Here is a 27,502-nt window from a genome sequence, read left to right on the forward strand (position 1 = left end):
CGCCCCCCGCGCGGTGTCGGGCGCAGACGGAGCGGAGGCGCCATTTTGCGCTGCTGCGGGAGACGGTTTGGGAGGCTCTGGCGGGAGGGAGGTGGCAGCGGTACCGGTGCCGATAGCGGTAATAATAACGGCAACAATAGTAGCAGTAGCGGTCGTGGGCGCAGCTGCTGCTCGGGACTAGCGTCCCCGTTCGCCCAGCCCCGTGGCCAGGACTCTGCCGACATGAGCGACGTGGAGGAGAACAACTTCGAGGGGAGGGTGAGTGGCCGTCCCTACCCGGGCCGTGCTGAGAGGGGGCGACCTGACCCGGAGAGCGTGGGTGGGGGCGCTCGTCTTCCTCCGGCCCGGTAGGGGTGGGGGCAACGCAGCTTGTCTCTAAAATGGCTTCTTCAGGCGCCCGAGTCTTGACTGGGCCGTGGGCGACGCGCGTCCCTCTCCTCTCCCCGTCTCCCTTTTTTCTTTTTTTTTCTTCTTTTTTTTGCCCACCCGGCGCTGAGGAGCTGGCCCAGCGCGCAGCTGAGGTCCGCTGCCTTAACCCTCACACGCTTCCTCCTCCCATCACATCTCTCCGTTCCCATCCCCCTCCGTCGGGATGCGGGCCCTGAGCTCTGGTGCTGCGGGTTCGCCTCCACCCTGCTAGTTCAGGTTTTTTCTTTATAAGAACAGGGCTTAGAGCGCTGCTGTAGCCCGGTGTTTCTCCCCGCTTCTCTCTTTCTTTTCTTTCCTTCCCGTGATCTCGAGCCGCCCTGTTGTCCCGGCACTCTGTTGTTTGCCGGACCTAGGCGTCGGGGTCGTTGCCTTTCCCCGTCCTCACTCTGCCTGCGGGCAGTGCCGGTCTCCCGGTCGTGGCTGGGAGAGCGCGGTCCCGCGCGGCGTAGCCGAGGCCTCCGCCCGCGTAAAAGAGGAGGGTCTGGGTCCTTTTGTGAGAGGTGCGGTGCCTCTTCCTGGCTGCTGGCCCGCGAACAGGATCTTCTTCGGGCCAGGTTTCCTGAAGCCATCGGGGAGGTATGGCCTTCGTTCTTAAACCGTTGAAACTCATTGATCACGCAGCTGAAGACTTTCTCTCATCAAGCTGCTGCGGCTTTGTAACCTTGTTAGGCCTGTTTCTTCTCTCTTCCCTCCGATTGCTGTGGTTTTTCATGCGCACGTATGACTGGTCCCTTCCATTTTCAGTGGGTTTTTTTTTTCTTAGTGATAATCAGGGCAAGGAGGAGTTAGAAGATGTTTGAAACAGGAATGAAATATGTGCTTTGTCCTCACTCCACTTTTTTTAATTTTGCAGAGATTTTTTTGTTGTTGTTGTTCACTCTTTTAAGAGATTCTTTAGAGGAACACCTGAGCATCCTTTTGGTGAATTTCTCTGATGAATCAGTGACAGCAGCTTTGCAGTTGTATAGGGTTACTGCCTGGGGAAACAAGCAGTGAAATTTTGGAAGAGCAGTGTCACGTTCTAATAATTACTTTTACACGAATATTGGTACCCTTTTGTAGTGTTAGTAAAAAAAAAAAAAGTTCCCTAGGCTAAGAGTGCTGTACCTGGCTGTGCAGTGACTGCTGCTGCTGCTTCCTCAGGTGAGGTAAACAAAATCTGTTCTTGTGTTGATTGCTTGGACAAAGATGGGCTATATAGCTAAGCTCTTTTCAGCTAAATAAACTAATCTCTGAAGGGAAAGCCAACTAAGTCTGAGAAAGTTGAGCAACAAGCATGCTTTGTTGTTAAATTTTTTTTTTTTTACTTCAGTTTCCCATTTTACAGTAAGATTTATATTTTTAAAAATTATTTTCTTGTCTGTGTTCCCACTGCGGTTTATTGTCAGGAAATATTTATGTTAGGTTCATCCACAGAACATTTGTATTAGTTTCCTTGATGGATCTGTTGTTCATGTTACAAAGCTTATATAGCTGTGTGGTTCCAGAATTTCTGCATGCCGCCTTCTGCCAAATGTAGAAGTAAAATAATGTTTTGAGAGTATGTGAAGTCTGAAAAGTCCTATGTAGCAGTTTCTGTGACTACTACTTCTTAGCTGCCTTGTTGGGTTTTTTTTGTGGTGGTGGAAAATTTACCTGTTGGAAAGAGCTGCTGACTGTGTCGAATCTTCATTTGGAAAGCTTCTATTTTCTCTCCCTAACACCGGAATTTCTCAATCAATCTGGCATGTGGTAGTGTCTTGTCTAGTGGTATTTTTTCATAACTGAACATAATGGCAGGTATTTGATTCATTTATAGTTTGGGGGGGTTGTGCTACTAATGAACATTTGTAAGCAGTTCTTTTTTGCTTCAGTAATACTTTTTTTGTTGGTGGTGCTACTAAAATACTTGAAATAAGAAATTACATTTTGGGCTGTAACACTGTATATTTTATTTTCACTGAAAGTACTCACAGGCATAAAATTAAGCATGCGTAACTTCGGGGCTTTAGAGTTTAGCCTGTTTTTCCCAACTGGACAGAACTCTATTATGCACTGAATGTCCTGGTGCTTCATTTTGCTATATGCAGGCACATGGAACTGAGTATGGCATAAGTTTTCAATGGGAGAAAGAACTGCATAAACTGGAAGAAAGTTTGTAAAGAACCTGCTTTCCTGGAAATTGCCACAAATAAGAATTCTGAGTACCCTTTCAGTTTTCTCCCTGCCCACGCCCTCCTTCAGTTTAAATACTAAATAGTGCGATGTGCTTTTAAAAAACTAAATGCCAAAGGAGTAGGGGAGTTTAAGTTTAGTTTAAGTCCTTTTATATTCTATCCATGTAGATGTATATTGTCCCAAAAGCACTTCAGTGAAAGTTCTTGAAAGTAGTGGTGAAGTCTGATACTAAGATGAAGGTGCTTACTGATACGTATGAAGTTTTGTCTTAAAGAGATTAGTGTTTTCCTGTTTTGCTTCTTACTTTGTGAAGAAGGAATGTTCATATATAAATAATGATAATTCAGTTAAACTTTTTAATTTTCCCACAATATGACCAGGAATTTTACCTTTTTTTAAGCTTTTTTTTTGCAGCATTAAGATACTGTCCATGTATATGCTTTGCCTCTAATTTATTATTTTAAAATCATAATGTTAATTAATCTGAACAGGAAATTTAGAATAGTCATGGAAATAACTTTCCAATGAGATTGCATAATTTGCACTATTTAAAATCTTGCATTTCTAAAGTGTTGGGTAAAATAATTGTAGACACTGTAGTGTTTTTTTTTTTTATTCTTGAGCTCATTCATTTTTTTATTGGCTTTTTTTTTAAGCAAATGTTAATCAAATATGCTCAGACTAATTAACATCTGCTCTTGTTTTTGTGTCATTTTGTTTCAACTTAAGCAAGTTCTGTATTAAGAATGTGGCTGCTTGAACAGAAGAAATCCCCCCTCAAGCAAGCATGGTGATTTAATGGAAAGAAATTGACAGAAGAATTAGAAATACAGTGCATGTGCTAGAGCTAAGTTTATGGACATTAAGAAGAAAAAAAGATTTTAAGTTGTGCTTCTTACCCAGTGACTTGACTTTTCCAAAAGTCATAGGATTTTATCACCGTTGAATGTTCTTTGTGAGCAGATTAGACAAATGAGGCTTTTTAATCTTTTATTGCTGTCAGATGACAGGCAACTCTTATTTCCTTTCATATTCGTTGTTATTTCTAATAAGACATTGCTCATTTGGTGTGCATTTTGTGATGCAACTTTATTAAAATGTTTCCCAGAGCAGTGAACGAGCTGGAGTCTGAACAAACCTGCACTTCAGAAGCTCCACTTGAAACTTTGATCGATTACTTTTTTGAGCTTCTAATACTGTTTGATTTCTGTAATCTTAAAAGTTTAGTAGTTTTCTACCAATATTAATGTGCTGTTTGTCTAAATAGATAAAACTTTTTATGAGAACAAAGATAGAACTCCATTTTAGAACTCCACATTGGTTGTCTTCCTTCATTCTAATGAGATGCCTCTTCTTGCTCTGTGCAGAATCTCACAGTGATCTCAGTCTAATAAAGCACTTGGAAGAAATATATGACTTTGCATGTGAGCCATCTTCTTGAAGGAAGTATGTGTAGTTCATATGTATGCAAGCAGCTTTTGGATTAGCTTAACTGTGAATGTGTCTTGTATTTGCTTCATGAAGCTTGTATGCAAAATACTTAATTTCATATGTGTTCTAATGTTAGTTACCTAAATCTGATCAACTTTGAGATAATTTCTGTAGCGGAATAAAAAAAAAAAAGAGGGGGAAGTCTGTTTAGCTATTCTATTCAACCTCTTCTGTAGTGGCAATCTGCCACCTCTGTGGAAAGGAAGGCACATTGCTTTCCATACCTTTTGAAATACAGGCGTGAGGATCTGCTTATGCTCAGGAGTTCTGCATTTGCTTGGAGAGTGTCGTGATCACCCTGTGGTTTCTAATGACCAGTGTGGGAAAGAAGACTTTTTCTGGAAGTCAATTTTTTTTCTTTAATCAAGCTTAATAAATTCTAGATTTTTCTGGACCATGTCAGCTGGGAAGACTGGTCTTTTTGAAAACAAATTCTGTTTCCTATCTTCCATATGTGATAAAGAATTGACTACAGAACCCTCCCTGAAGAGGCATATTTTCAAGCCTCAGTGAGAAGATTAACTTGTAATTTCAAAAAGTTTATTGCTGAAGCTTCCTCTTCCCTTTTTTTCTTCTTTTTTTTTTCTTTTAATCAGAGCAGTATCACTGAGAAATACATAGTTTGCTGATATTCCTAGCTTTTAAAATACACGTCTTTAAGATTGCGCAACTTAAGAGTTGCTTTTTATACATAAGTTTATGTATACTATTGAAGTATTTATAGAAGAACAGCTAATTAAGGGATCCAGTTTATTTTTAGTATAGAGTGACAGAACATAGCATGAAGCAAAAATTATTTAACTTCTCTTGTGAGTTTCAGGGAAAGTTGGCAAATTTCTGTCAAACAGTGGTTAAAATGTAATCTTGTCCTTTCTCATAAATGAGATGTCACTAAATTGACAGTTGTAACTAGTGAACGTAGGCTGCTGCTAAATTTCTGGGGTTTTTTTGACTGCTTATATTTTTCTTTCACCTTTATAAAGTTGGACTTCATTTATTTTTTTTTAGTTTGGGCAGGAGTTTTTAGTAGGATTTTTGTGAAGTCTGAACTACCGTTTTGCTGGCTTAATGGTATTGCTAGACTAGTTGTCCTGTCCTTTTTTCACCCCATGTGTATTTCTTCTTAACAAGGTCAAATGAATTTCAACTGAAAATTCTGTGTGATTTAACGATTTTTTTTCTTCCCATTTCACTTCCCATGTTTTGCTGCAGAAAGCCTAAGTTAAGCTTATTCAGTTCTTTTTTCGTGTCTCACTTCAAATTTTGATAGCCTTTCTGTCGTACTCTGAAATGATAAGGTGTGAGGTGAGGTAAGGCATGACAGAAGTTCAGGACGGAAGAGTGGTGTAAAAGAAAGAACAATTTTGTCTTTTTTTTTTTTTTCCCCTCATGTTTTTTACCATACCCTGTTTTTGATAGGTAGAAAACTGAAAGAATGCTTAAGGACTTTGGCAATTCTACTTTGCATAGAAGTGTTTTGAATGCTTTTAAAATAGTAATTAGTTATACTGGAAAGTAGCACTTCTTTTGAAGGATGCGAGGAAGATAAACAGTATCTGTAACTGGCATCAATTCTGTGGTTTAAACAGTTGTACCAGTATGGATGAAGTGCATTGACATGACTGATGTTTTGCTCAGCTGGATCATCTAAAGTTGTTGATAGTTGTTCAATGGCTGGGTTTAGGTGATCGTGAGATATTGTGGGGTGGGGAGGAGGGGAGATATCCTTTCCATACCACTTTGTTCCCTGTTGTTCTTTCTGGAAGGGAGAAGGTAGAAAGGATGAAAAATACTCCACAGTCCTCTCTTTAAATGCTTCTAGCTGTGCATCTTCTTATCCAAAGAAACAGTAACTGAAGCTGCAGTCTCTAGATTTTGTATTTACCTACAATAATTTCTTTGGCTGCAAGTTCCACTTCTTGGTGAATCATTAAACCCATTTCCTGGTATGTACTTGAGGAAGCCACCAGATCTTATTCTGAGGAAGCACGCTGTTACGATTGAGATTTTTTTAAAAATTATTATTTTAGGTGGGGGTTTTGGTGTAGTTTTTGTTTGGTTTTTTTAATTTTGCCCTGGGAAAAGTGTTATTGACAGATGTAGCATTTGTTTGGAAAGGGAAGTCTGATCTGAAGAACGTTAGGATCAGCTGACTAGCTGACTGTCTTTTACTACAGGCTGTAGTGACAGCAAATCTAGATAGTTTGACATGGTCACAGTGAGTATCAGCCTATAAGTTTGCAAGGGTGAAAGTAGTGACTGGACAGTTGCATAATAAAACCAAAGACATTAAAATACATGCTGTTTTGTGAGATGGTTGTGGGATGAGAAGCTGAGTTTAAGAAATGCAGTCTTATTCGTGGCCCTGAAATAACTGAGGATCTTTAGAACAGAAAGATAAGGAAATGCTGAGAATCCAGAGTCTCTCTTAAGCAGTCTTTTCTCTCTTAAGCAGTATTTAAATTAATTTCTGTGATAACGATGGAGCTAAGATCAGAATGTACAGATTCCTTAAAGACTAGTATAGAATTGAGATATTTTAATGCTTCAGATAACAGAGGTGTCTATTTTCTCTCATTAAATATGACTTAGTAAGAAAGACTGTTAACTATTTTAATTTTCTTGTTCATATTGCAGAATGAATATAAATTGTTTATGCAGAATAATTGGGTTGGTCTGTGATACAGACCAAGATACAGCTTGCTAATTATTTCCTTATAGTAAGAAGTAGAGGAGGAAAATTCTTTAAAATCTCCCTTTGTGACTCCTTGAAGCTCTGAATCTCTTAATCCCTGCCTGTAGTCTTGCTGATATAAATCTTACTAGGTACTTTTTCAGCATCATCCTTCAGTCCTTAAACTCTTCCAGATTATTGTGATTCCCTTAGTCTCTCCTTTTGAAGCACTGTAGGAGATATAACTAGGTGATCTATGTTGCATCAGAAGATGAGATGTAATTGCCTGCCAATGACAGACACAGTATGCAACTGCTAACAGGTAATCTCTCTTTAGCTGCAGTATACATCTACAGTTACTTTGTTTGAGGAAGTTTGAAATGTGTAAGAACTTACGCTGTCACCTCTGTCACTCCAATTTTAAAGTTGTATGTTTGTGAATGCAAGCCCCTAAAGGGCTTAAACAGATAGTTCCAAAAAGACTTGACCTACATGAAATGCAACATTTGCTTTTGGCAACTTAATACAGATTCATCCTCATAAATGATACTATTTAGAAAACTCTATGGGCGGTGTCATAAGATGCTTCAGTTGACTAGATAAGGACACTAAGCTAACTTTTACATTGTATGGGAGTGATTGGGTCCTTGGTGTTTTTGGCACCTCCCAGCACCTCTAGATTGTGCAGTATCTGGTTTTTGTTTTTTTGTTTTGTTCAAGTTTCCAAAGTTCTTGTCGTTTAAGAATTGATCTTTCAAGTGTAAAAAGTATGGACAACACAGTATCCTCATGAAGGAGTGACTGAGGAGAGTGAATTCTTTGTCTTTTTATTGAAGGATGTTTTCTAAATCTGAATGATGTCACATTAAATGTTTTTCTATATTGCTGATCACTTTTACGAGGGAGGGAAGTAGAAATAATTCCCAGAGAAATTGGTAATTGTTGTAGGGGCTGAAGTGTAAAGAGAAGAATTAAGGAGGCTGTTAAACAAGAGTACAAAAACAGGCAAGGTGATTAAAAAGCATGTTAGTGGTTCTAAAAGGAAATGTGTTTTTTATAGTGAACAGTGGATTTCAAATGTAAAAATAAAAACACCAAATAAAATTTGGTAATATTTAAGTGCACATACATCCTTTCATTGCAGTGAAAGTCACGTGGCTAGATCAGCAGATAGCCAGCTTAATAAGGGTAACCTGTAATGCAGACCTGATTATATGGTCCACATGTTATAGCCAAGCTTTGAATTTGGCCTTCATTGATAAGTTTGGCAGGCCTATCATCCTAATAGGTGATATTCTTCATGTGTCCCTTGTCCTTTGTATTGAGGTAAAGGGGAAAGGTAGTGTAGCTGTAATACTTGTTAGTAAGGAGTCTCTCAGGTTCCATTTCTGGTGGATTTATTGTCTTGACATGTGAGGACAGCATCCTTTGAAAAGAACTTCAGCCCAAAGTACCGAAGAGTTTAACTGTAAAAGAAAATGCAAATCTGGACATAGGCAGAGTAAGAAATAAATCAAGAAAAACATTGTGAGGACAGGCAGGAGGAGAAATGATGTAAATAAACATGAAATGTAGTGCCTTGCTATGCATTTTTTTCATTAAGAATTTTGCACATTTTTTTGCAAAGTTACAGATGTATATAGCTTACTATTCTGTAGAGCTTTTTAGCTGAGCTCCCTAGAAATGCTGTACACTATAAAATGTGAGGAAATCATTATCTGCTCTTTGTTTGCTTGTTTTCCTAGTTTTTCTCTTGTGTGCATTACCATGCAAGAAAAAAACCCTCCTGTCTTTACTTTTATTGGATTGCTTTGAACTGTACTATTATACATCTTGTTTTATATGGTTTAAGTTGTATGCAAGGAAAACAGGATAACAATGAGGAAGAAAAAGTAGGAAGAAAAATAATTTGTGTTGCATATATCTATGTGCATGTATTATGCGAGTAAGTATGTGCATAGATAGGTTTTGACTGGAAATCTTTGGCCATTCTGTTGAACTGAGACTGTCTTAGTAATAATGTTTAGGAGTAGAATTTGTGATGTTCGATACTGAGATAGTTATTGTTTTAGGGGGGAAATCACTGATATCAATACTTTAATATATTTGTGCTAATTAGTTTTTAGTGTATCTGTGTATCTTACAAAAAAATCTGAAAGGGGAGGAGGGTAGCTTTGAAAATACAGTAAAACACTGAGAAGTCAGTAGGCTCATTGTTAGAACGTAGACACTTATACAGTTTTAAAGATATTTTAAAAAAAAATTGTTTTATAAAATAGTTTCTTGCACTTTACCTGCTGGCTTTTCAATTTGGTAGATAACATCTGAACTCCAGCAGAGTTTTATAATCCCCACGTGCTTAAATATACTAAATGTTCTTTTTCCATTAAGGTTAATGTTCGTGAAGAAATTGAAGAGTTTTTTCCAAGAATGTGGAAGATAAATCAAGATAAAAGAAGGCTAATGAAAAGTATTAAAGATCAGAAAATTAAAATTGAATGGGGGAAAAAATTGAACAGAAGATTGGTCAGATAGAAGCACTTGAATATTTTTTTAAGGCTATAAGGAATTGTTTGAATTGGGGAAGAATACACGAAGTATGAAAAATGAAAAACTCAATGAAGAATGAAGAAAAGTAGAAAGCAAGAGTGAAGTAGAATTAAAAGAATCTGGAAGAATGAATGGGTCCTAGGTTAAGTAAATGTATGGTTTATGTTCCAGTGTCTGTATGATCAAGTTGTAGATGAATTTGCATGATTACTTAGTTAATAGAGAATTGGTGATCTGGTTCAAGCAGGGACCTATTTGAGGAAAGCATACAATATTAACAGTGGGTTAGCAAAATGAAATTTGTTTTGGAGGGTATTGCCTAACCATTTGTTTTTCAGGAGCAATCAATGTAATAGAATTACTGTACTTTAAATGTTAGGAGTTAGGCATTTATACAACCAATACCATTTTTAATACTGTCTTTTTTGTTAGGAGTCTCGCTCCCAGTCAAAATCTCCAGCTGGGAGTCCTGCTCGTGTAAAATCGGAGAGCAGGTCAGGATCTCGCAGTCCATCGAGGGCTTCCAAACATTCTGAATCGCACTCTAGGTCAAGGTCAAAATCAAGGTATGTCCAGGAAGTTGTTCATGTTTATTCGGTGTTACTGCTTATGCCTGTTCTTTTGGTACATTGATGAGATTTCTTCTCCCCTTGTTGTAAAAATTATAAACCTTATGGGGTGTATTAACAGGGCTATGTTAATTTCCATGTTAGTGGTTATATAGGTGGACAAAGTTGGGGAAAGATTCCATAAGTAATAAAGCATGGATATGAATAGAGAAAGTAATATAAATAGAAGAACTAATGTAGAAATCACAACTAAAATTTGTAGGTTTATCTCTTCCAGAAGAGAGAGAAGGGATTACATGTCAATTCTGTAAAAGCTCCTGCCTCCTTCCCACAAAGTCTTTTGGGGGGAAACTCTTTTGTGGACTTCTCCTTTAGGGAAACAAAGAAAAGTCAGGTGAGAACTGCAGCAAGGTAGTCTGGGTTAGATAAAAGGAGTAAGCTCTGTAACTGCTGGAAATGTTGGAAGATGCTGCTTGGGGAAGTTCTTGACATTCCTTCATTGGAGGCTTTAAAAACAAAATCTGAAAACTACAGCTTAAATTGGGCGTGGATAGCTTCTAAATTTATGGGAGCTTTAAGATGTAAATTCATTTTTCGATGCTGCACATTTCTTCTCTGTCCTTTTCTACCCCAAGCATGTGTGTGCAGAGGCAACGTTTTATAGTCCTCTGTTCTGAGAGAGCTTGCTCAGAACAGGAGGAATGTCTGTCTTTTTTTCTCTAAAGATGTCATAAATATTACCTGGCTTATACTACCTATGTTCTCTCTTCCCTTGTACCATTATACTGGTGAAAATGGGGAGAGCTACTGAATCCTCCTTTCATCAATGGAGAGAGAAACCAGAAAACAGCATTTGTAGCTCTGGAGGGGGAAGAGGAATTGCATAGTATTATGTTGTTCCTCCTCCCCAGTTCTTGGGAGAGATCAGTAATCCATCTTCCCTATTATACACTTTATACCAGGGCAGCCGAAAAAGAGTTACTGTGCTCTGAATTCCCGAAGTTCAGCCTAATGTCATAGCTTCTCTTCTTGCAATGTTTAGCCAGATAACTAACTACCTGTTGTTAGGTTATAATGCCCATATGAAATCATGCAGCTTTGATGGGATGATGCCTGTTCAAAACTGTGCTTATCATTGGCTAGATGACTGCAAAGAAATGCTTGAGGAGTTAAGCAGGTGTTTTTTCTGCCTTGAATAATTTTCAAGCCTAGGTGAACTTCATTTGTAGATACTGCAGTGCTGCTAGATCTTTCCATTTTTCAGCCAAGACAGTATTTTACAGTGTGGCATATCTGGTTTCTGTATCATCATGCAGGTGTTAGTTACATGTGCAGTCAAGCTGATGTTCAAAACTTTGAACTTCCCAAAAACTGTCATGTATATAATCCTCATTGTATGCCAGAAGCACTCTTACAGAGTTAAAAATTATGGTACCAAGCAGGTTATTAGAGATCTGTGCAATCTTTAGATGTGCAAGATAGAAGAAACTTAACTATTTTAATTGTAGAGAGCCTCTAAAAAAAGATTTTTCTGTAGGAAATGTGAGGCTTACAATTCAATATATTATGTGCATATGACCTAACTAAAAGCTTTCTCTTTGTTGAAGATCCAGGTCCAGAAGACATTCGCACAGACGTTACACTCGTTCCAGATCCCATTCCCATTCTCATTCTCATAGGAGACGTTCTCGAAGCAGATCGTACACACCAGAATACCGTCGTCGAAGGAGCCGTAGTCATTCTCCAATGTCCAACAGGAGAAGGCACACTGGCAGCAGAGTATGTCATCAAGGCTGAGTATCAACAAAGCAATTGCTGCTTACATCAGTGTAGTCCAGGTTACCCGCAGGCTGAATTTGACCTGTTATCTTGTCACTGGAGGATACGGGAATGTGCGGGGAGGTGTGGGGAAGCAATCTCTCTCCTTAACAGTTGGGCACTTATTTCTTGGGCCTGCAACTGGCAGGGCAGTTGTAGAAATTCACTGAAAACTGTACCATTGCAAGTCAGTGTGTGCAGATAGGGTGACATCTGCTTCCGTCTGGTGTAGAAGTTGAACCCTTCTGATTTTTCTTTTTGTTACAGTTCCAAGTATATGTACCCCTTGCAAAAACGAGACTTTTTCTGTGTATGCTTGCAACCTGACAGTATTGATAAGATTGACTAGATTATCTAAAGAAGAAAATTCTCAAGTGTTTGTTTGCTTACAACATACGGCATAGTATGTTGAAGGTTGCTTGTGATTTTATACCTCTGAGTAATTAATTTGGTTTAACTTGAAGAAATAAACCCATGTGCTACTAGCTAATATGTAAATCTTAATAGACTAGAAAATTTACGGTTATGAAAAGGATCAGTAAGCCTCTTGAAATGCAAATGAGGAGTATCTCTGTATGGACAGGAGGAAGTATAGATACACCAACCAAGATCTGAGATACTAATCATTTTCTCATTCTGAGAGATTTCTCCCAATTGCTGCTTTTATAATCTGTTTCAGTGCCTTAGCTTCTTGTTCCACATCACTTCAGGCTGATCTAAATGAGTGCTGTTGCATACAGGTCTGCCTCTTCCTTGGTGAGGGCTGTGGTACTTTTCTTATCCTTTTAATTCTAATCTGGTTTAGTTTCTCCAAATTTTTTACTAATCCTGTCAAAAAGAGTATAGTTTTTTTGCAGGCTTACCTTGGTGAAGCAGCTCACCAGGACTAGATAATACCAATGTGAGGGAGAAGACAGGAGTATGTGGAAAAGGGCAAGACTACAGCAGTGCTAATGTACAGTAGCTTAAGCTGTTGTGAAGCAACATTCATAGTTACACTTTTTTTGGATTGTTGCCAGTGTGTAATCATGATGTAGTAAATATGAATCTAATGTCTTGAAAAATTGGCAGGAATAACTGAACTTCAAAAGGGTTAGCCGATTTCCTGGTGAAAGATGAATGAATCCACTTCACTACTTTAGGAAATACTAGAATATTTTTCTCTGTGAGGAAGTCTTTTTGCCTTGGAAATGACTCTGTGAAACACAAAAGTTGTTTTCACAGTGAATTTCACATTAATTCTGAGGAGTAGTTCTAGCAGTGTCAAAAGAAAACTCGAATCAACCAGATTTGAATCCCTTCAATAGCGAGGTCCTAAAGACACCAGGAAAATAGGTAGCAATTTTGCCACTTCTGATCTTGTAGAGAGAGCTTGCATACTTTATTGATGGGAGGCAGTACAAAAACCTAATATAAAACCTGTCTTTTAGTCCTCCACAGTCAGTTTAGCCCTTCCAGTAGTGATGTAACTGTCACTTGTCACTTGGGGTGTGCAGACTGATTCTCAGTACTTCTCTTGCCTCAGAAAAGGTAATAAGATTTACGTGTAAGGGGGATGTAAAAAAGGACAGCACTGGTACATACTATGTGGAGGGACTTGTCCAAATAATGGTTTAAAAGACAAGATTTCATTAGACTCACAAGAGTTTTGGTACTATAAGGCATATAGCTGTTAATGCCACTGAATTATCAGATAGGTTGAAATATGGAGTAAAAAAGAAATGTAAACCCGTATAATTAAAACTTTCAAATGATAAACTGCCAGATTTTGTTGTGCTCTTCAACTATAATAAGGAATTGTAGAAGATTCATGTCTTGAAACAAAAGTTTGTACTTTGACAAATGGAAAGAAACTTCAAATATATGAGTAGTTTGAGCATCTTATTTTCACAGTGGATTCCTGAACAAAAGCTCTGAAAAGAAAATGACAGAAGATCTAAACCTGTTCATTCTTTGAATCGGGCTGAAAGGCAAACTCTGAGGCATAAATTACAGTGCATCAGTGGCTTTGAAAATCTGAAACTGAAATACAAATTTCAACTGTGTCAACTTCCAGTTATTATTTTAGCAGAAACATTCAATCCCTATGCCTCTTGCTGCCATTTTAAATTGCTGCATCTAGTATAACAGGTGCCAGAAGCTGAGAAAATGTTAATTTTGATCAAAATAATTCTTACAGTGGAACTGGCATTAGATGGACACTCTGGCATGTAGAGAAACTTTGAACTTAATAGAGAAGTTGTACCTTGTACAATTTCATATTTTACTTCCTTTAGTTGAAGTGAAATGTGTTAAGTAGATCTGTATCCCACATCATGTTAAAGAATCAAGAGTCTTGCTCTAGAAAAGTGTGCATGCTTTTGGATTGCAGTTTCACAGAACTGGCCTTCAACACTTTTTACTATCTAGGTGAAAGCAGCAGGTGATTTTCATCCAGTTTACAAGTGGAAAGAGATAAACTTCCAAATGTAAATATTGACTTTCAGTATAGTTGGATAGGAAATGTTGAGAGGGGAGGAAGTTTTGGTAGAAGCTAAATTATAGTTCAACTGTCTGTGCTTAGGAGCCTAAACGCGTTAGTGTGTGCAACTGGAGGTAGCGTGCACTCCTTAGCACTAGTGTTGGCCATGCAGAAAGGCTGAAGGGGGGAGTTCAGGCTGGCTGACCTTTTCTTAGCACAGACTTGTATGTCATGTCTGCAGCTTGTTGATGATTCAAGTGTGAAATACTGATAAAATAGGTTCCTGTTATTCTGTAGCTTTTCTCTAATCAGAATGCTTAATCTTTATCAACTTGAGTTTTTCACCAACATGAGTTCGTCTTTGTCCATTTTCTGAAATAAAAATCATGAAAGTAGCTGCTTTTTGAAAATACTTTACAATTGGAATGATAACTGTTGAAGTGTTAAGCTTTGTAATAAACTATGTTTAGTTTTCTTCAGCTTAAAAATTTTTAATAATTGGGAAGTTTTGATATGAGAATGTATAACTTGCTTTTTTAAAACTTAATTGGATTTGAATGTTTGTCTTACCAGGCTAATCCAGATCCTAATACATGTCTTGGAGTGTTTGGTCTCAGTTTGTATACTACTGAGAGAGATTTGCGTGAAGTCTTCTCCCGTTACGGACCATTGACTGGTGTCAATGTGGTTTATGATCAACGAACTGGACGATCAAGAGGATTTGCTTTCGTTTATTTTGAGAGAATTGATGACTCTAAAGAGGTAAATTCATGCTTTACTACTTTTAACAGGTGTGCTCTTTGTGCATTGTCTTCATGAATATCTCTGTTAAAAAAACAAAACACATTTTTGAGTGTGTATTCACTAGCAGGTTCTTGCAGTGAGATTAATTAAAAATATGTTGTTCAAATAACATGGCACTTTTAAACAGGTGAAGCATTTTAGTTCTGTGTTCAGATGCTTGGGCAAATTTTGAGCATGAGCTGTCTGTATTGAATCACTAAAGAGTCTTGTGCTTTGATTTTAGTCTGTTACTTTAAAACAAAAGTAAATCTTTAGACAGACATAGAAGGTTCCTAGTATTCTTTAAGCATTTTGAAAGTTAAGTTTTCAAAGTAGTTTTCTCTATCAAAATTCTGAAGATTCTCTTTCCATTTTCTTCTCTAAAAGCATGTCATCGTGCATTTGAAAAATAGTGAGGTTTGTCTTAATTTGTGCCTTGGTCAGTGACGTTGCTAGTTATATGGATAGCTGTTTACAACTGGGCTGAGTTGTTAGTATAATTGATCTGTAAGGAAGCAATCAAACAGTATGAACAGCAGCCTGTGTTATGGTTCACCACAGTAAGCAATACTTTTTTTTTACCTGTGTAAGGATACTGTGAGCTTTACTACATTTACTGAAATTTGTAGATGAAATTGCTATTAAGAGTAGACACATGCTTTTCAAAAATTTTTTTTTTTTCTTGAAGCCTTCACTGTGGGATTGTCTCTTTCTTTTGGGCAAACTGAGTCACAGACTTCAAGCATCTTGCTTATGGATTAATAGTCTTGGGCAGATGTTTCAGATTTGCTGTTTGATTCTGTTTACATTTGATAAGTATATTCATAATGCTTGGATATGACTCTTCTCACTTAACATTGAAGGGAGGGAGGGTGACAGCTGTGGAACCTACTGTCAGTAGCTGAAAAATGAAAACTGATGCTAGTTGATGATACTTTAATGAAGAAAAAAACTTTCACAGATGACTTGTTGAACTAGACTCGGTTCTGATCTTTGATTTCTGGTATGATCCAACAGAGAATCAGTTTGTGAGAAGAGTAGTAGGGTTTGTAGATGTATATATGTGTGGTTGTTGCAGGTTATACGGGTAAGTAAAAGGACAAAACTTTCTTTAGTGTCCCTTCTGTATCTTCCTACTGCCACTTGGACAGGTTGAGACAGGAGTTAATGGGGCGGATAGCTGTATATCCATCTTTAGTGGCCTACTCCCTTCTAACTTTTAGCCTTGTATTTCTTTGCACTCTGAGTTCAGTGGGATTTTGAAAATGTCACTGTTTTGTACATTTAACATTTACCATCCAAAATATTTGCATGGTATTTCTTGTCACGTTCATGTGCCAGTCTTATGAAGTTGTAAAACAGACACGTCTGTAGAAGTAGGGTTTTTTCCTAGTTGCCGTGGGCAGTGGTCATGCATGACACCACGCATTTCTTAAAATGTTCCATGTAAATAGCATGAAGTAATTTGTTTAGTATAAAGCTGGTTTGGCAGATACTACAAAACTGGAATGCAAGGGGAAAAAAAAAAGGGGGATATTACTTGCAGTCAGAAATACAGAAATAAAGATGAGCACCTTGAGCAGGAACTGAAATAATTGGGAATGTAATTACACACCCCCCCCCCCCCCCTTTTTTTTTTTCTCCCCAGCGGGCTAGTGCAGGTAGAGGGAGAAAGGATACAAAACCTCCCAACACTTGGAATTTACATAACTGAAATCCTTTGGAAAAAAGGACATAAGAAAAACTTTTATTTGACTTATTTCATGGGGCTTGAGGACAGATTTGAAGATGGCAATAAGTGGCAGCTAGTGTAGAAAAAGGGGATGTAGCTATAGGCGTGAAACTCTGTGACAGGCCCTGTAGAAGAATACAGAAGAACATGAAGTAGTTCTCTGTGTGGAAGATAGGTCAAATCTGAAAAATTGAGCATGCATAAAAGCAATGACACTTGAATTACTTTTGTTCTGAGTAAACACCTTTGCTCTTAAAAAAAAAAACCCACCCCAAACAAAACCTCAAAACCCTCAACACCCTAAGCATCCATATAAAGAGAATATAAAACTCTAGATGAAATACTGAACTAAATTCCAGCCTTTTTAAAGCAGTCGTAGATGGATTAAATGTGTAGAACTTCACAGAAAAATGAGGATTTCCCATCATCTTCACTATTGTCCTTTCAAGAGAGGTAACACAGGGAAGCCTCTCAGCTGACATGTTGTCAAACACTGTTAATATTAAATTTGACACAAAATGAATTATGAGTAGTTATATTTAAACTTTCATAACTTCGTTTAAGATAGGTCAGTATCAGTATTGTATGGATTCTGTTGCAGCTGAAATACCTCAGGATCTTTGTCGTCACTGGTTAGAGATGCAATGTTTCTAGTTCCATATGGTGGTAGAGACATTTTGAATTGTCAACTAGCTCGATGTTGTGGAAATCCATAGACAATGTAAAATAGCATTTCTTAAAGGTGATACTTAAAGGGGTAGTAGTAAAGTTTATTTTCACTTAAGCTGTTTTAGACTTTCAGAACTTCACATTACGACAGCATAGCAGCCTTGTCTTTAGCTCTTTATGATCCTTTTGGTTATAAAGAGGAGCAGAGGTTTAGCTTTTGATAACTACTAGGTAGAGCAGCTGTCAGAGCATCACAGTAGCTTCAGTCATTCCACCTTAACAGGACTGGGAAAAAAATGTTGGATGCATATATCCATTCTAAAGGAGATTTCTTGTGGAATCTCTTCTATTCTGTTTGAAACTCTACTGAGATTAAGATGAAACTTTATGGTCTGACAGAAGGTTCCTTTTCCATCAAATGTCTTTATTGCAGTGGTCTAGTGTTTGCAGGATGGCACTTGACTAGACTAACATTCTGACCCATATTAAAGATGCTCATGGACACTGTCTTTAGTTTAAAGTGTGATAACAGACAATAAATGTTGAGGATTGGTGGTGGTTTGTCTAGAAAACCTGAAGTTTTGCTGTGCTAATGTTCAGTGTTCTTATTCAAAGCCTATTTGAAAAGCTTATGTTATTATCTACCTTTTTCTAGAAGAAAGGGTATTCTCTCTTAGGATTTATGGGTGTAGTGGCGTTCATTTTTTGTGAAGTCATGTTGTTCTTAAAAAAAAAAAAAAAAAAAAAAAACAAAACCCAAAATCCCACTTTTCTAAGTAATATTTGGTGTTGCTTTTTTGCCTTGTGCGTTGCAGTGTCTTGTTCTTATGTTAGCCACCCTCCTGCTAAGTCTTCAGAACCACATATGCAATGATATGCAAAGGGCAAGATCTATAAACAACTGTTGAAGACCTGTTTCTCAAGATCTGCATTCTTTCTTATATAGTTCTTGGTACTGGCAACGCTGGCAGTGAGCCAGTGTTTTAATATTGCAGTTCTGCAGTATTTTTGCTAAATTATAGAGGATATTCACCTGCCCATCACATTAGGATTTTCTTCCTGTGTTTAGGGGAACACAAACTTTTATGTACTAGGTTGGGGGGGGGGGGGAAGTTGTGTGGGGGGATTGATTATCTCAGGGTTAACAATAAATTGAGAGGATTATGAGTAAAAAGTGCTGGCTGTTCTAGGGAGATGATTCTTACTACAGTTACCAGGGATTTCATATGCCACTATCCAGCTTTTCAGTAACTCAGAATATGAAGTATTATTTGTTTGTTAAACTGAGGCTACTGTGAATGTACTCTGTGTCTGTAGCAAGAGCTCATCTGAGAAGCATTAGCTACAGCAGCTGTTGGCAATGCGCAATTTTCTGTTTTCTAATGCTAGTTATATGCTCTTTACAGTTTTGACCATCTTTCAGAACCATTTTCTGAAGTAGTGTTCGTTAGCAATGAAGATAAAGTTTATACAGACAAACTGAACTATTAACATAATTCAGTTGCCAAAGACCGGAATAACAACAGGGTTTATCATTTTGATTTGCAAGACATTTAATCTGTGGTACAAGCAGGCCAGCTTAGAAGCATCATTATTGACCAAAACTTATCCCATAGCTTGTTAAAGAAATGCTTTAAGTATTGTTTGTGGTATCAAAAGGGACCCTTGATATACCAGAAAAGAACCCAAGAAGGTCTCAGACGTTTGGAATTACAAGTTACAGATTTCTGGAGTCTCTGAAATACCAGGAAATTGCTAATACTTGCAGAAACATATCCAGTTACTCATTCTGGTTCTCTAAAATCCTGTATTTCTTGACTCTGAAACCCTTTAAAGTATGTTTTAAAGAGAATACATTTAATCAATAGATGTTTAAGCTCAGAAAATTATATATTAAAAAATTATCATTGACAATAATTCTAATAATATTTTAAAAAACCAAAACCTCGAACGAGGCAATATAAATTGACTCTTGTTCAAAGGTGAAATGGACACTTGAATTCAACTTGGCAAACTGCAGTAAGTGTAAAAAGCTGGATTTCTTAATTTCTTTTTTTCGTCCCGTCAGATTTTTAATTTTCTTTTTTTTTTCAGAATGTCCTTTCAGATGTCCTCATTTAAATCCAGACCTGAACTAGTGATATCGGTATACTGGGGGGAGAAAAGCTAATCTATTATGTCTGTTCATCCCATGCTGTACCTGTGATACAGTGGAGATTGTTTTTATTTGTGGTATTAAATAGAATATGGGAAGCACTTCAGGTAAAAAATGAACAAACTGTCATGGTTTAACCCCAGCCAGCAACTAAGCACCATGCAGCTGGTCACTCACTCCCCCCTGATCCAGTGGGATGGGGGAGAGAATCAAAAAGAAAAAGGTAAAACTCATGGGTTGAGATAAGAACAGTTTAATAGAACTGAAAAGAAGAAACTAATAATGATAACAATAATAAAATGACAATAATAATAAAAGAATTGGAATATACAAAACAAGTGATGCACAGTGCAATTGCTCACCGCTCGCCGACCAATGCCCAGTTGGTTGCTGAGCAGTGATCTTCCCCAGTCCCACTCCCCTCTGTTTATATACTGGACATGACGTCACATGGTATGGAATACCTCTTTGGCCATTTTGGGTCAGCTGCCCTGGCTGTGTCCCCTCCCAACTCCTTGTGCCCTTCCAGCCTTCTTGCTGGCTGGGCATGAGAAGCTGAAAAATTCTTGACTTAGCATAAACACTACTTAGCAACAACTGAAAACATCAGTGTGTTATCAACATTCTTCTCATACTGAACCCAAAACATAGCAGTATACCAGCTACTAGAAAGAAAATTAACTCTATCCCAGCCAAAACCAGGACACAGACAAGCCCCCAAAAAAGAGAGTATCTTATATAGTTATTTTTAAATCATGAAAATACATTTTCAAAATGGGTCCCAACATAAATTGTTTATGTTTGACTATTGAAGTGTATTCAGTCTGTATGTCACTAACTTTGTAGTGATGTGACATTATTGAAGTAATTCAAAGCAGTTAGATGCAGTTGAAGTGAAGACTTGATGATCTTCTGTACAATGCAAATGGTATTTTGAAGTCCATAGTAGAAATGTAAAGTAACTGTGACATCAACTCTGCCAAGTCAAGTTTTCTCCCTCTCTTCTACCTGCTTCTCCCTTTCCCCAAGTGACCAAAGGGCAGGTTGCAGAAATTTCCCATGTTATTTCCTTGTCCAAGCTGCTCTTTGTGGCATTATCCAGATTGAAAGATTATTTAATTTCTTTCAGTGAATTCTTGATTGCTAAACTAATACCAGTCATCTGTGTAAGTTTGTGCATATAGTTAAAAGTTCAGTGTTTCAAAACTTGTTTTACTCTACCTAAATGCTAATACATGTACAAGACAGCTGTCATGGTTTAACCCCAGCCAGCAACTAAGCACCACGCAGCTGCTCACTCACTCCCCCTCCCCCCCACCCAGTGGGATGGGGGAGAAAATCTGGAAAAGAAGTAAAACTCATGGGTTGAGATAAGAACAGTTTAATAGAACAGAAAAGAGGAAACTAATAATGATAACAATAATAAAATGACAACAGTAATAATAAAAAGATTGGAATGTACAAATGATGCACAGTGCAATTGCTCACCACCTGCCAATTGACACCCAGTTAGTCCCCGAGCATTGATCCCCCCGCCCCCACTCCCCCCAGTTCCTATACTAGACGTGACGTCCCATGGTATGGAATACCCCGTTGGCCACTTTGGGTCAGCTGCCTTGGCTGTGTCCTGTGCCAACTTCTTGTGCCCCTCCAGCTTTCTCGCTGGCTGGGCATGAGAAGCTGAAAAATCCTTGACTTGAGACTAAACACTACTTAGCAACAACTGAAAACATCAGTGTTATCAACATTCTTCTCATACTGAACTCAGAACATAGCACTGTACCAGCTACTAGGAAGACAATCAACTGTATCCCAGCTGAAACCAGGATAACAGCACTTACTGTAATAAATATCAAATGAAATTGAAATCTGTTGAATTTAATGCTTTCTTTCTAACTGTTTTGAGCCACTGGAGGCTGTGATCCTGTAGTCTGGGAACTGCTCATTTTGTCAAACACCTTACAGATAATAATTTGAACGAGTTTTCTTACTATAGATAGGCTGCTGTAGGTTTAGAACTGTAATCTAAGATTGAATTATTACATGTGCCGTTCCCAATCCTCATTTTCTGTTTTCTAACTCTAAACATATAGATGTGTATTCTGGCCTGCAAAGTCAATTTTTCTTTAGAATTTGCCACCAAAACTAATGGTACGTGTTTATAGGAATCCTGTTTGCTTGCTTGCTTACTGTCATCTTGCAAAAGCCATGCAAGTCTTTTACCAACATTCACTTGTTTGAAGGAAAATCCAGGTTGAAATAAAAATGGACTATTGACAGTTAAAGGCTTCAAAGAGGGTATTGTGTGTCTTAAATCCAAATATAATTTGTTTTTTCTCTTCAAAATGTTTCATTTGATGGTCTGGAAAATACCCTTCTCTCTCTTAAACAGTATTTGAGAATGTCTTCTGCATTGTTAGAGTGAATGTGCAATTTTTTTTCCCTTTGACATTTAAATGTTCTTAACACAGCATTCATGCATACCCAAAATGAGCAAGAAAAGCAAAGTGAAATTTTTTTTTAATACGACAAGCTAGTCTAATAAAATTGACAAATCCAAAATTTGGTTATAAACTGTTTTAATTCTAATGAAAACACAAAAATGTCAGTAATTAGAATCACCAGCACGTTTTTACAGCCTTTGTAGAAAATAAATACTTCTGTATCACTTGTCTGAAACCAAGTTTTCAAATAGGGTTTTTAGTCATATTGCAATAGTCGTTAGTTAGTACTGTCAACTTAAGTATTTTGTTTCAAAAACTTGACATGTGCACATTAAGAATGATGTAGAGAATTTGAAAAGATCTTTGGAAGGAATTTCCAGTTGCTAATGACTGAATGTGAGTGATACATACTATCAGTTATTGTTGGATTCATAATGGCTTACTGTAGGTTTTGGCTTTTCTGCATTTGGGGAATGCAGTCAAAACTGTAAAAGGCTTTGTTATGTCTGTATATCTATTAAAGATTTTGATTATTTTAAATTTTTTAGTTGGCAGTTATTGCTGGCAGCTGTTGAAAACTAAGAAAATTAAAGTTTTAATGTTGGATAGGTCATTAGACATTGTGACCAAGATGTGTGAGTTTCCTGCAGACTGGTAACTATGAACTATCCACTGAAACGTAACACATTTCTTGGTACTTCCAAAACAAACAATCATGTCTTAAAATTCACTCTTCATCTGCCTTGCTGGTACGTTGCTCTTCTCTGTACTGCTCCCTATGTGAAAGAACTTTTTCTCTTAAAAGAGGTGTTTGTTCTTTTAACTAAGATAGATACATGTGCCAGATGTTCTGGATTTGAGGTGGCTTCTTGTCAGCTAAGCTTATTACTATGCAGGTTGTTGATCAGACATGAAAATGCCATGAGGCAGAAAATTCCCTACCTTTCAAGATAACTTGCATATTGCTGCATTTCCAGAAAGATGCTTTTCATCATGAAGCTAATTTTTCAGCCAACTATTTGCAGCATTCATTTTTAGGTTTGTGCACACATTAATTCCTAGGATGTGTGCACAGATTTATTTTAATTTACATCATCCTTGTGGAACAAGACTTCAAAAAAAAAAAGTCTCAAGGCTAGGAAACTAAAGCTAATGATCACGTTTTATTCACAAAACATACTTTAGTGTATGTTGAAAGACTTGAAATGCACTTTGGCTCTGCCTTGCAGTTGGCTAAATGTAGTTGTTACATTTTTTTTTTGTATGGGAACAGAACTCACTAGGTGGCGATATAGTATAGTTATAAACAGCATTATTAAAACACAAACGAAGTGTGGTTAAAGAGGTTAGTGATAATTCAGTCACTTCCAGTTTGGGGACATCACAGTTAAATCATGTGGGTGTCAGATTTTTGTTTCCTCTGTAACTTGTGTGTTAATTCAATAAGGTTCTTGTTAGAGAGCTGCAAAAAGTTACGTTTCTGAATAGTTGTTTGTTTCATTATATAAAAAAAAGGGGGGGGGGGGAATGCTCTGCTCAGAGGCACCTTCATTTTTTGAGGTTGTGTATTGTTCCTCACAGTTAAATAATAGCAAAGTGATTACTCAAGATTGTAACAGTGTCACTTCTCACACATGAAAAATGAAAATAATGTATGTGCTGTGCTTGGTGTCATGAACTAAGTGATGTGCACTAGTATTTCAGAGATCCTAGAAGACCTGATGAAAGGATCAAAAAAAAAATTGCTTTGTAAATTTTAATAGCTTTTAAGTTCAGCATTAACCGTTTGTTAAATTCTTACGGTTGTGGGTTTGTTTTTGTTTAGTTGGTTTTTTTAAGTTACTGTTGCATGAATTAATTCTCGAAAGTACACTGTGCTCCTTTGAAAAACTATTTTCATGATTCTGAGTTTGTGAAAGGCCATTGTATTGATTCTCAAAGACTAGACAAGCAGGGGCTAGAACACCCAGTGAGTGTGTGCTCGGGCTGCGGGCGGGTCTGAAGGCACAGGCTTCTCAAGCGCAGACCCTTATGTGTATCGCTTTAGTGAGCTGCTATTGTGAGAGTGAGTGGGGAGGAAGGTTGTAATTAGGTATCCATGTAGGCTGAACCCGCCATTTTACTAAGCTCTGCTGGAGTAGGTCCTTGTAAGGGAGATGGCAGGAGGCTGGGAGAGCATGAAATGGCAGCCGACTAGCAGTAATCCGGCCATATGCACCCTACAGGAAGCCACTGTTTTGCACAGCTTCTGAATCCGCCCGTCCCCTCTGGGTCAGAGATGGCGGTAGGAAAGATGCAGTTTTCAGAAAAAGCTGTTTTGTCTTTTAGTTTATCTTTCTGATGGGTAGAAGACAAAGTCTAGGGAAAATGTTAGTGGTTAGCACCGTGCTGTCTTAAGAAGGAATTGCGTGTCACGTTACTCTGGCACCCCAGCGCAGTCCTGTAACACTGCCGGCAAACAGGCCAGGGGACAGAGATGAGCCATTCGCCACAGTGGGGCACTAGTAACCAGTCTAAATAAAACAAGTTCAGGGTTTGTTTTTATGATGGAAAATAATGTGTTTTGTACATAGCCATCCATAGTTACCAGTAGGTTGCAGGTTTCACGTCCCTGTTCCTTGTCTCTCCTGCAGGCAATGGAGCATGCAAACGGTATGGAGCTGGATGGCAGGAGGATTCGGGTGGATTATTCAATCACCAAGAGAGCACATACACCCACCCCAGGCATCTACATGGGCAGGCCAACACAGTAAGGATTCATTCATTTCCTGTAATGGGACTCAAATGGATTTAAACTGGATGTTTGGAGTCTGGTTGAAGAAATAGAGCTACAGATACCTTTTTGAAATTTTAGAGTTATGCCAATTGTATTTTATCACAAAGTTGCTAATATAAAGAATGTGTTACTGTGGTTCACATATACTATTAAATCCTTCTGTAGTGTATTGTATCTTTATTAAAAAATACTGAAGGAGTTATTTTTAAAAAACACATACCCAGCACGGTCGGTTAATGTACGCTTAGCTTACTGAAGTACTAAGGGTGCTCATTTACCTTTGATTTTGATAGGAATTAAGCTCAAATCCCTGGTGGGTTTTCTGGGGTTTTTGAAGGTGTTTTTCTTTAAATGTTTCATTGTTAGATTTTTTTCATGGCATAGTCTTTAAGTGTCTGATTTACAAGAACACTTAAAAAAAGCTTTTAAATAATTAAATCAAGATGAAGAGTAGATATCTGAAGTAATTTTTTTTGCTTTTTCCCCAATAGCAGTGGAGGAGGTGGTGGCGGTGGAGCAGGTCGTCGCCGTGACTCATATTATGATAGGGGGTATGACAGAGGATATGACAGATATGAAGAATATGACTACAGATACAGGTACCTAATTTTTATTTTATTTCTGTAGGAACAGTGGACTTACTGGAAAAACTGAAAAGTTAGGTGGCAAAAATGTTACTCAGTTTGCCACAAGATTCTGCATACATGCTTGCTATGTGTTAAAGCCTCACTACATTAGGTTTTGTGGGATAAAAGTAGTCGTAATCTTCAGTGTTAATGTAATTCGGTTATACAGTAAACAGTTGGGCAAGGGGTTAATGTTGCTACCTGAAGGAGGTAGAGTATGTGCCCTATGAATCTAGTGGACAGATAGAAAAGGAACTCATTTTTCCATGCTGTATATAGAACGAAGGACAGCTGATACACAGTGCTGATTAAAAAGGGGTTATTTGTAGATGGGATTTTTAATGCTTGACATTTCATAACCATCTCACTGTTTTGAAAGTTATCTAGTTTCAGAGAATGTTGTTCAACAAGAATTGTAGGCATCTGGAAAAGCACTTAATGTGTTTGAAAGGCTAGTGAGAGTTTATTAAATTCTTTGTCTGGGAATATCTTGCAGTTTTAAACACATCAAATAGAGAAATATAAAAGCATTTGTTAAAACTGTAAGCCACAGCCAAATAAAGCTGAAATCATTCATGCAGGCCAAGTCTTTCAGTGCTAAGGAAATAGTTCTGTTCTGTAGAAGTGATGTGAATAAGGCTTCTTTCATAATGGATGTTGTTGGGTTTCTTTTTTAATTTCCTTTAAAGGAGACGATCACCATCGCCTTATTATAGTCGATACCGATCACGATCAAGATCCCGTTCCTATAGTCCAAGTAAGTAAATACAAGTGAATAAATAGAATCTGGCTGGCTTAAACCATGTTGTTCCTAGTATTAATCGATCAATAGAAATTCTGAATGTGAAAGCAAAAAAGCTGGAAACATTAAAGCTGAGATGTGTGTACAATTAGTTTATAGTAATTGTGTTGTCTTTTTTTTTTTTTTTTTCTTCCCCCCCAGGGCGCTACTGAAGATCAGAAGAGTTACAGTTGAGGACGTGATTTTTAAATACAAAGCTCAGATCTTAGCTTCCCTACTGCTCTCCCTCCCACCCTCCCTTCCTTGTCCTCCATCCAGCTCTTTTACAAATCTTTGGTTCATTTAGAATATACATATTTTCAGTTGAAGTATTCCTGTTTTCCATCCCTCCTTATTCTAATACTCTTAAATATTGTAATTGTTGTAGTTTTTGTGTAGTAAAACATCTTAAGCAAAATGAAATAGAGAACCCAAAGTGCTGATACATTTTGGAAGTCATTCCTATTTTGTTTTTTAAACAATTGGACTCCTGACTAATCAGAAGAGAGCGTTGTTATTTTTAAAGCTTGCATGTCATATGTAGTATACACACTCAAGATACTTTGATATAAGCCTGCATTTCCAAGTAACTCGTTAATCTTTCTGTTAAAATGTTTACCTATTACTTTGATAAACAAGTAATGACTTTGAGCCTTTTCTGTAATGACAAATTTACTTAGATAGTCATGAACCAGAGGATTTTTTTTTTTTTTTGGTCAGGTAGTTGCTTTGAGTGTAGACTATTTGAGCTAGAGCAAAATTTGGGTTTTGACTGGGAAAAGAGATCCTTGTACACTCAGTTAAGGCTGTGTTTTATAGATAAAGTTTCTGGATTGCTACACAGTGGATAACATTTGAAGTTAAAATTGTAAAAATCCTGGGGTTTTTATTGTACTTGTTTGAATATTTCCCCTTAATCGGTGCAGGAATAAAAATATTTATTGAACATAGCAATTAGTTATATAATTTGCTGTTCATTTAAAAAAAAAAAAAACCCACAACAAAACCCACCAACTTTTTGGTATTGCAATAATGATTAAGCAAGTTTTGTTTCCAGTCCTTTTTGGAGTTTTGAAAGTATGGATGGAAAAACCTACAACTACATGTAAACCTTTTTTCCCCTCAATAAAAGTTGATTCCACTGAGATGTGGTTTCTTGTCTTTTGTTCTGCATTTTGTGTCACCTTGGAATATAGGTTAAACAAGACTTGGTATTGCTGTATGTATAATAAAGTCAGCATCGATCTGTCTTCTCAGGAGCCTTGTCTTCCCTGAGAATCAGCATGTGGTTATGTGGGATGGCTGAGCAGAGTGGGTAACCCAGCTTTCTCTTGTGCCATCTTTGGCACTTGCTGGAGTCGTGGTGAGGTGGTTTAAGGAGAGAAAC

The 27,502-nt window shown here is 37.6% G+C and overlaps 1 protein-coding gene across 5 annotated transcripts; it reads left to right on the forward strand.

The window, feature by feature from the left end:
• On the forward strand, positions 1–27,260 carry TRA2A (transformer 2 alpha homolog). Of its 5 annotated transcripts, none has more exons than XM_030008293.1 (9): positions 5–258; positions 9,143–9,454; positions 9,734–9,867; positions 11,478–11,649; positions 14,723–14,911; positions 24,566–24,681; positions 25,200–25,307; positions 26,024–26,091; positions 26,278–27,260. In XM_030008293.1, exons 4-9 carry the CDS (start codon positions 11,617–11,619, stop codon positions 26,286–26,288), a joined length of 525 nt encoding a protein of 174 aa, XP_029864153.1. In that variant the 5' UTR covers positions 5–258; positions 9,143–9,454; positions 9,734–9,867; positions 11,478–11,616; the 3' UTR covers positions 26,289–27,260. The 5 variants fall into 5 exon arrangements, with proteins under 5 accessions (XP_029864152.1, XP_029864153.1, XP_040978162.1 ...); XM_041122229.1 differs by adding an exon at positions 3,954–4,032 and having other exon boundaries at positions 27–258; positions 9,143–9,867; XM_030008292.2 differs by lacking the exon at positions 9,143–9,454 and having other exon boundaries at positions 1–258.
• The last annotated feature ends 242 nt before the right edge of the window (positions 27,261–27,502 follow it).

The sequence above is a fragment of the Aquila chrysaetos genome, chromosome 3 (genome assembly GCF_900496995.4).
Source record: "Aquila chrysaetos chrysaetos chromosome 3, bAquChr1.4, whole genome shotgun sequence".
Lineage (NCBI taxonomy): Eukaryota > Metazoa > Chordata > Aves > Accipitriformes > Accipitridae > Aquila > Aquila chrysaetos.

What these genes read in the sequence shown, in the direction of transcription:
- TRA2A (XM_030008292.2), top strand. Translation starts at nt 223, where the DNA reads ATGAGCGACGTGGAGGAGAACAACTTCGAGGGGAGG. An exon ending in AGGTCAAGGTCAAAATCAAG is followed by an intron (nt 9,868 to 11,477) that starts GTATGTCCAGGA and finishes TCTTTGTTGAAG; the next exon opens with ATCCAGGTCCAGAAGACATT. An exon ending in TACATGGGCAGGCCAACACA is followed by an intron (nt 24,682 to 25,199) that starts GTAAGGATTCAT and finishes TTTCCCCAATAG; the next exon opens with CAGTGGAGGAGGTGGTGGCG.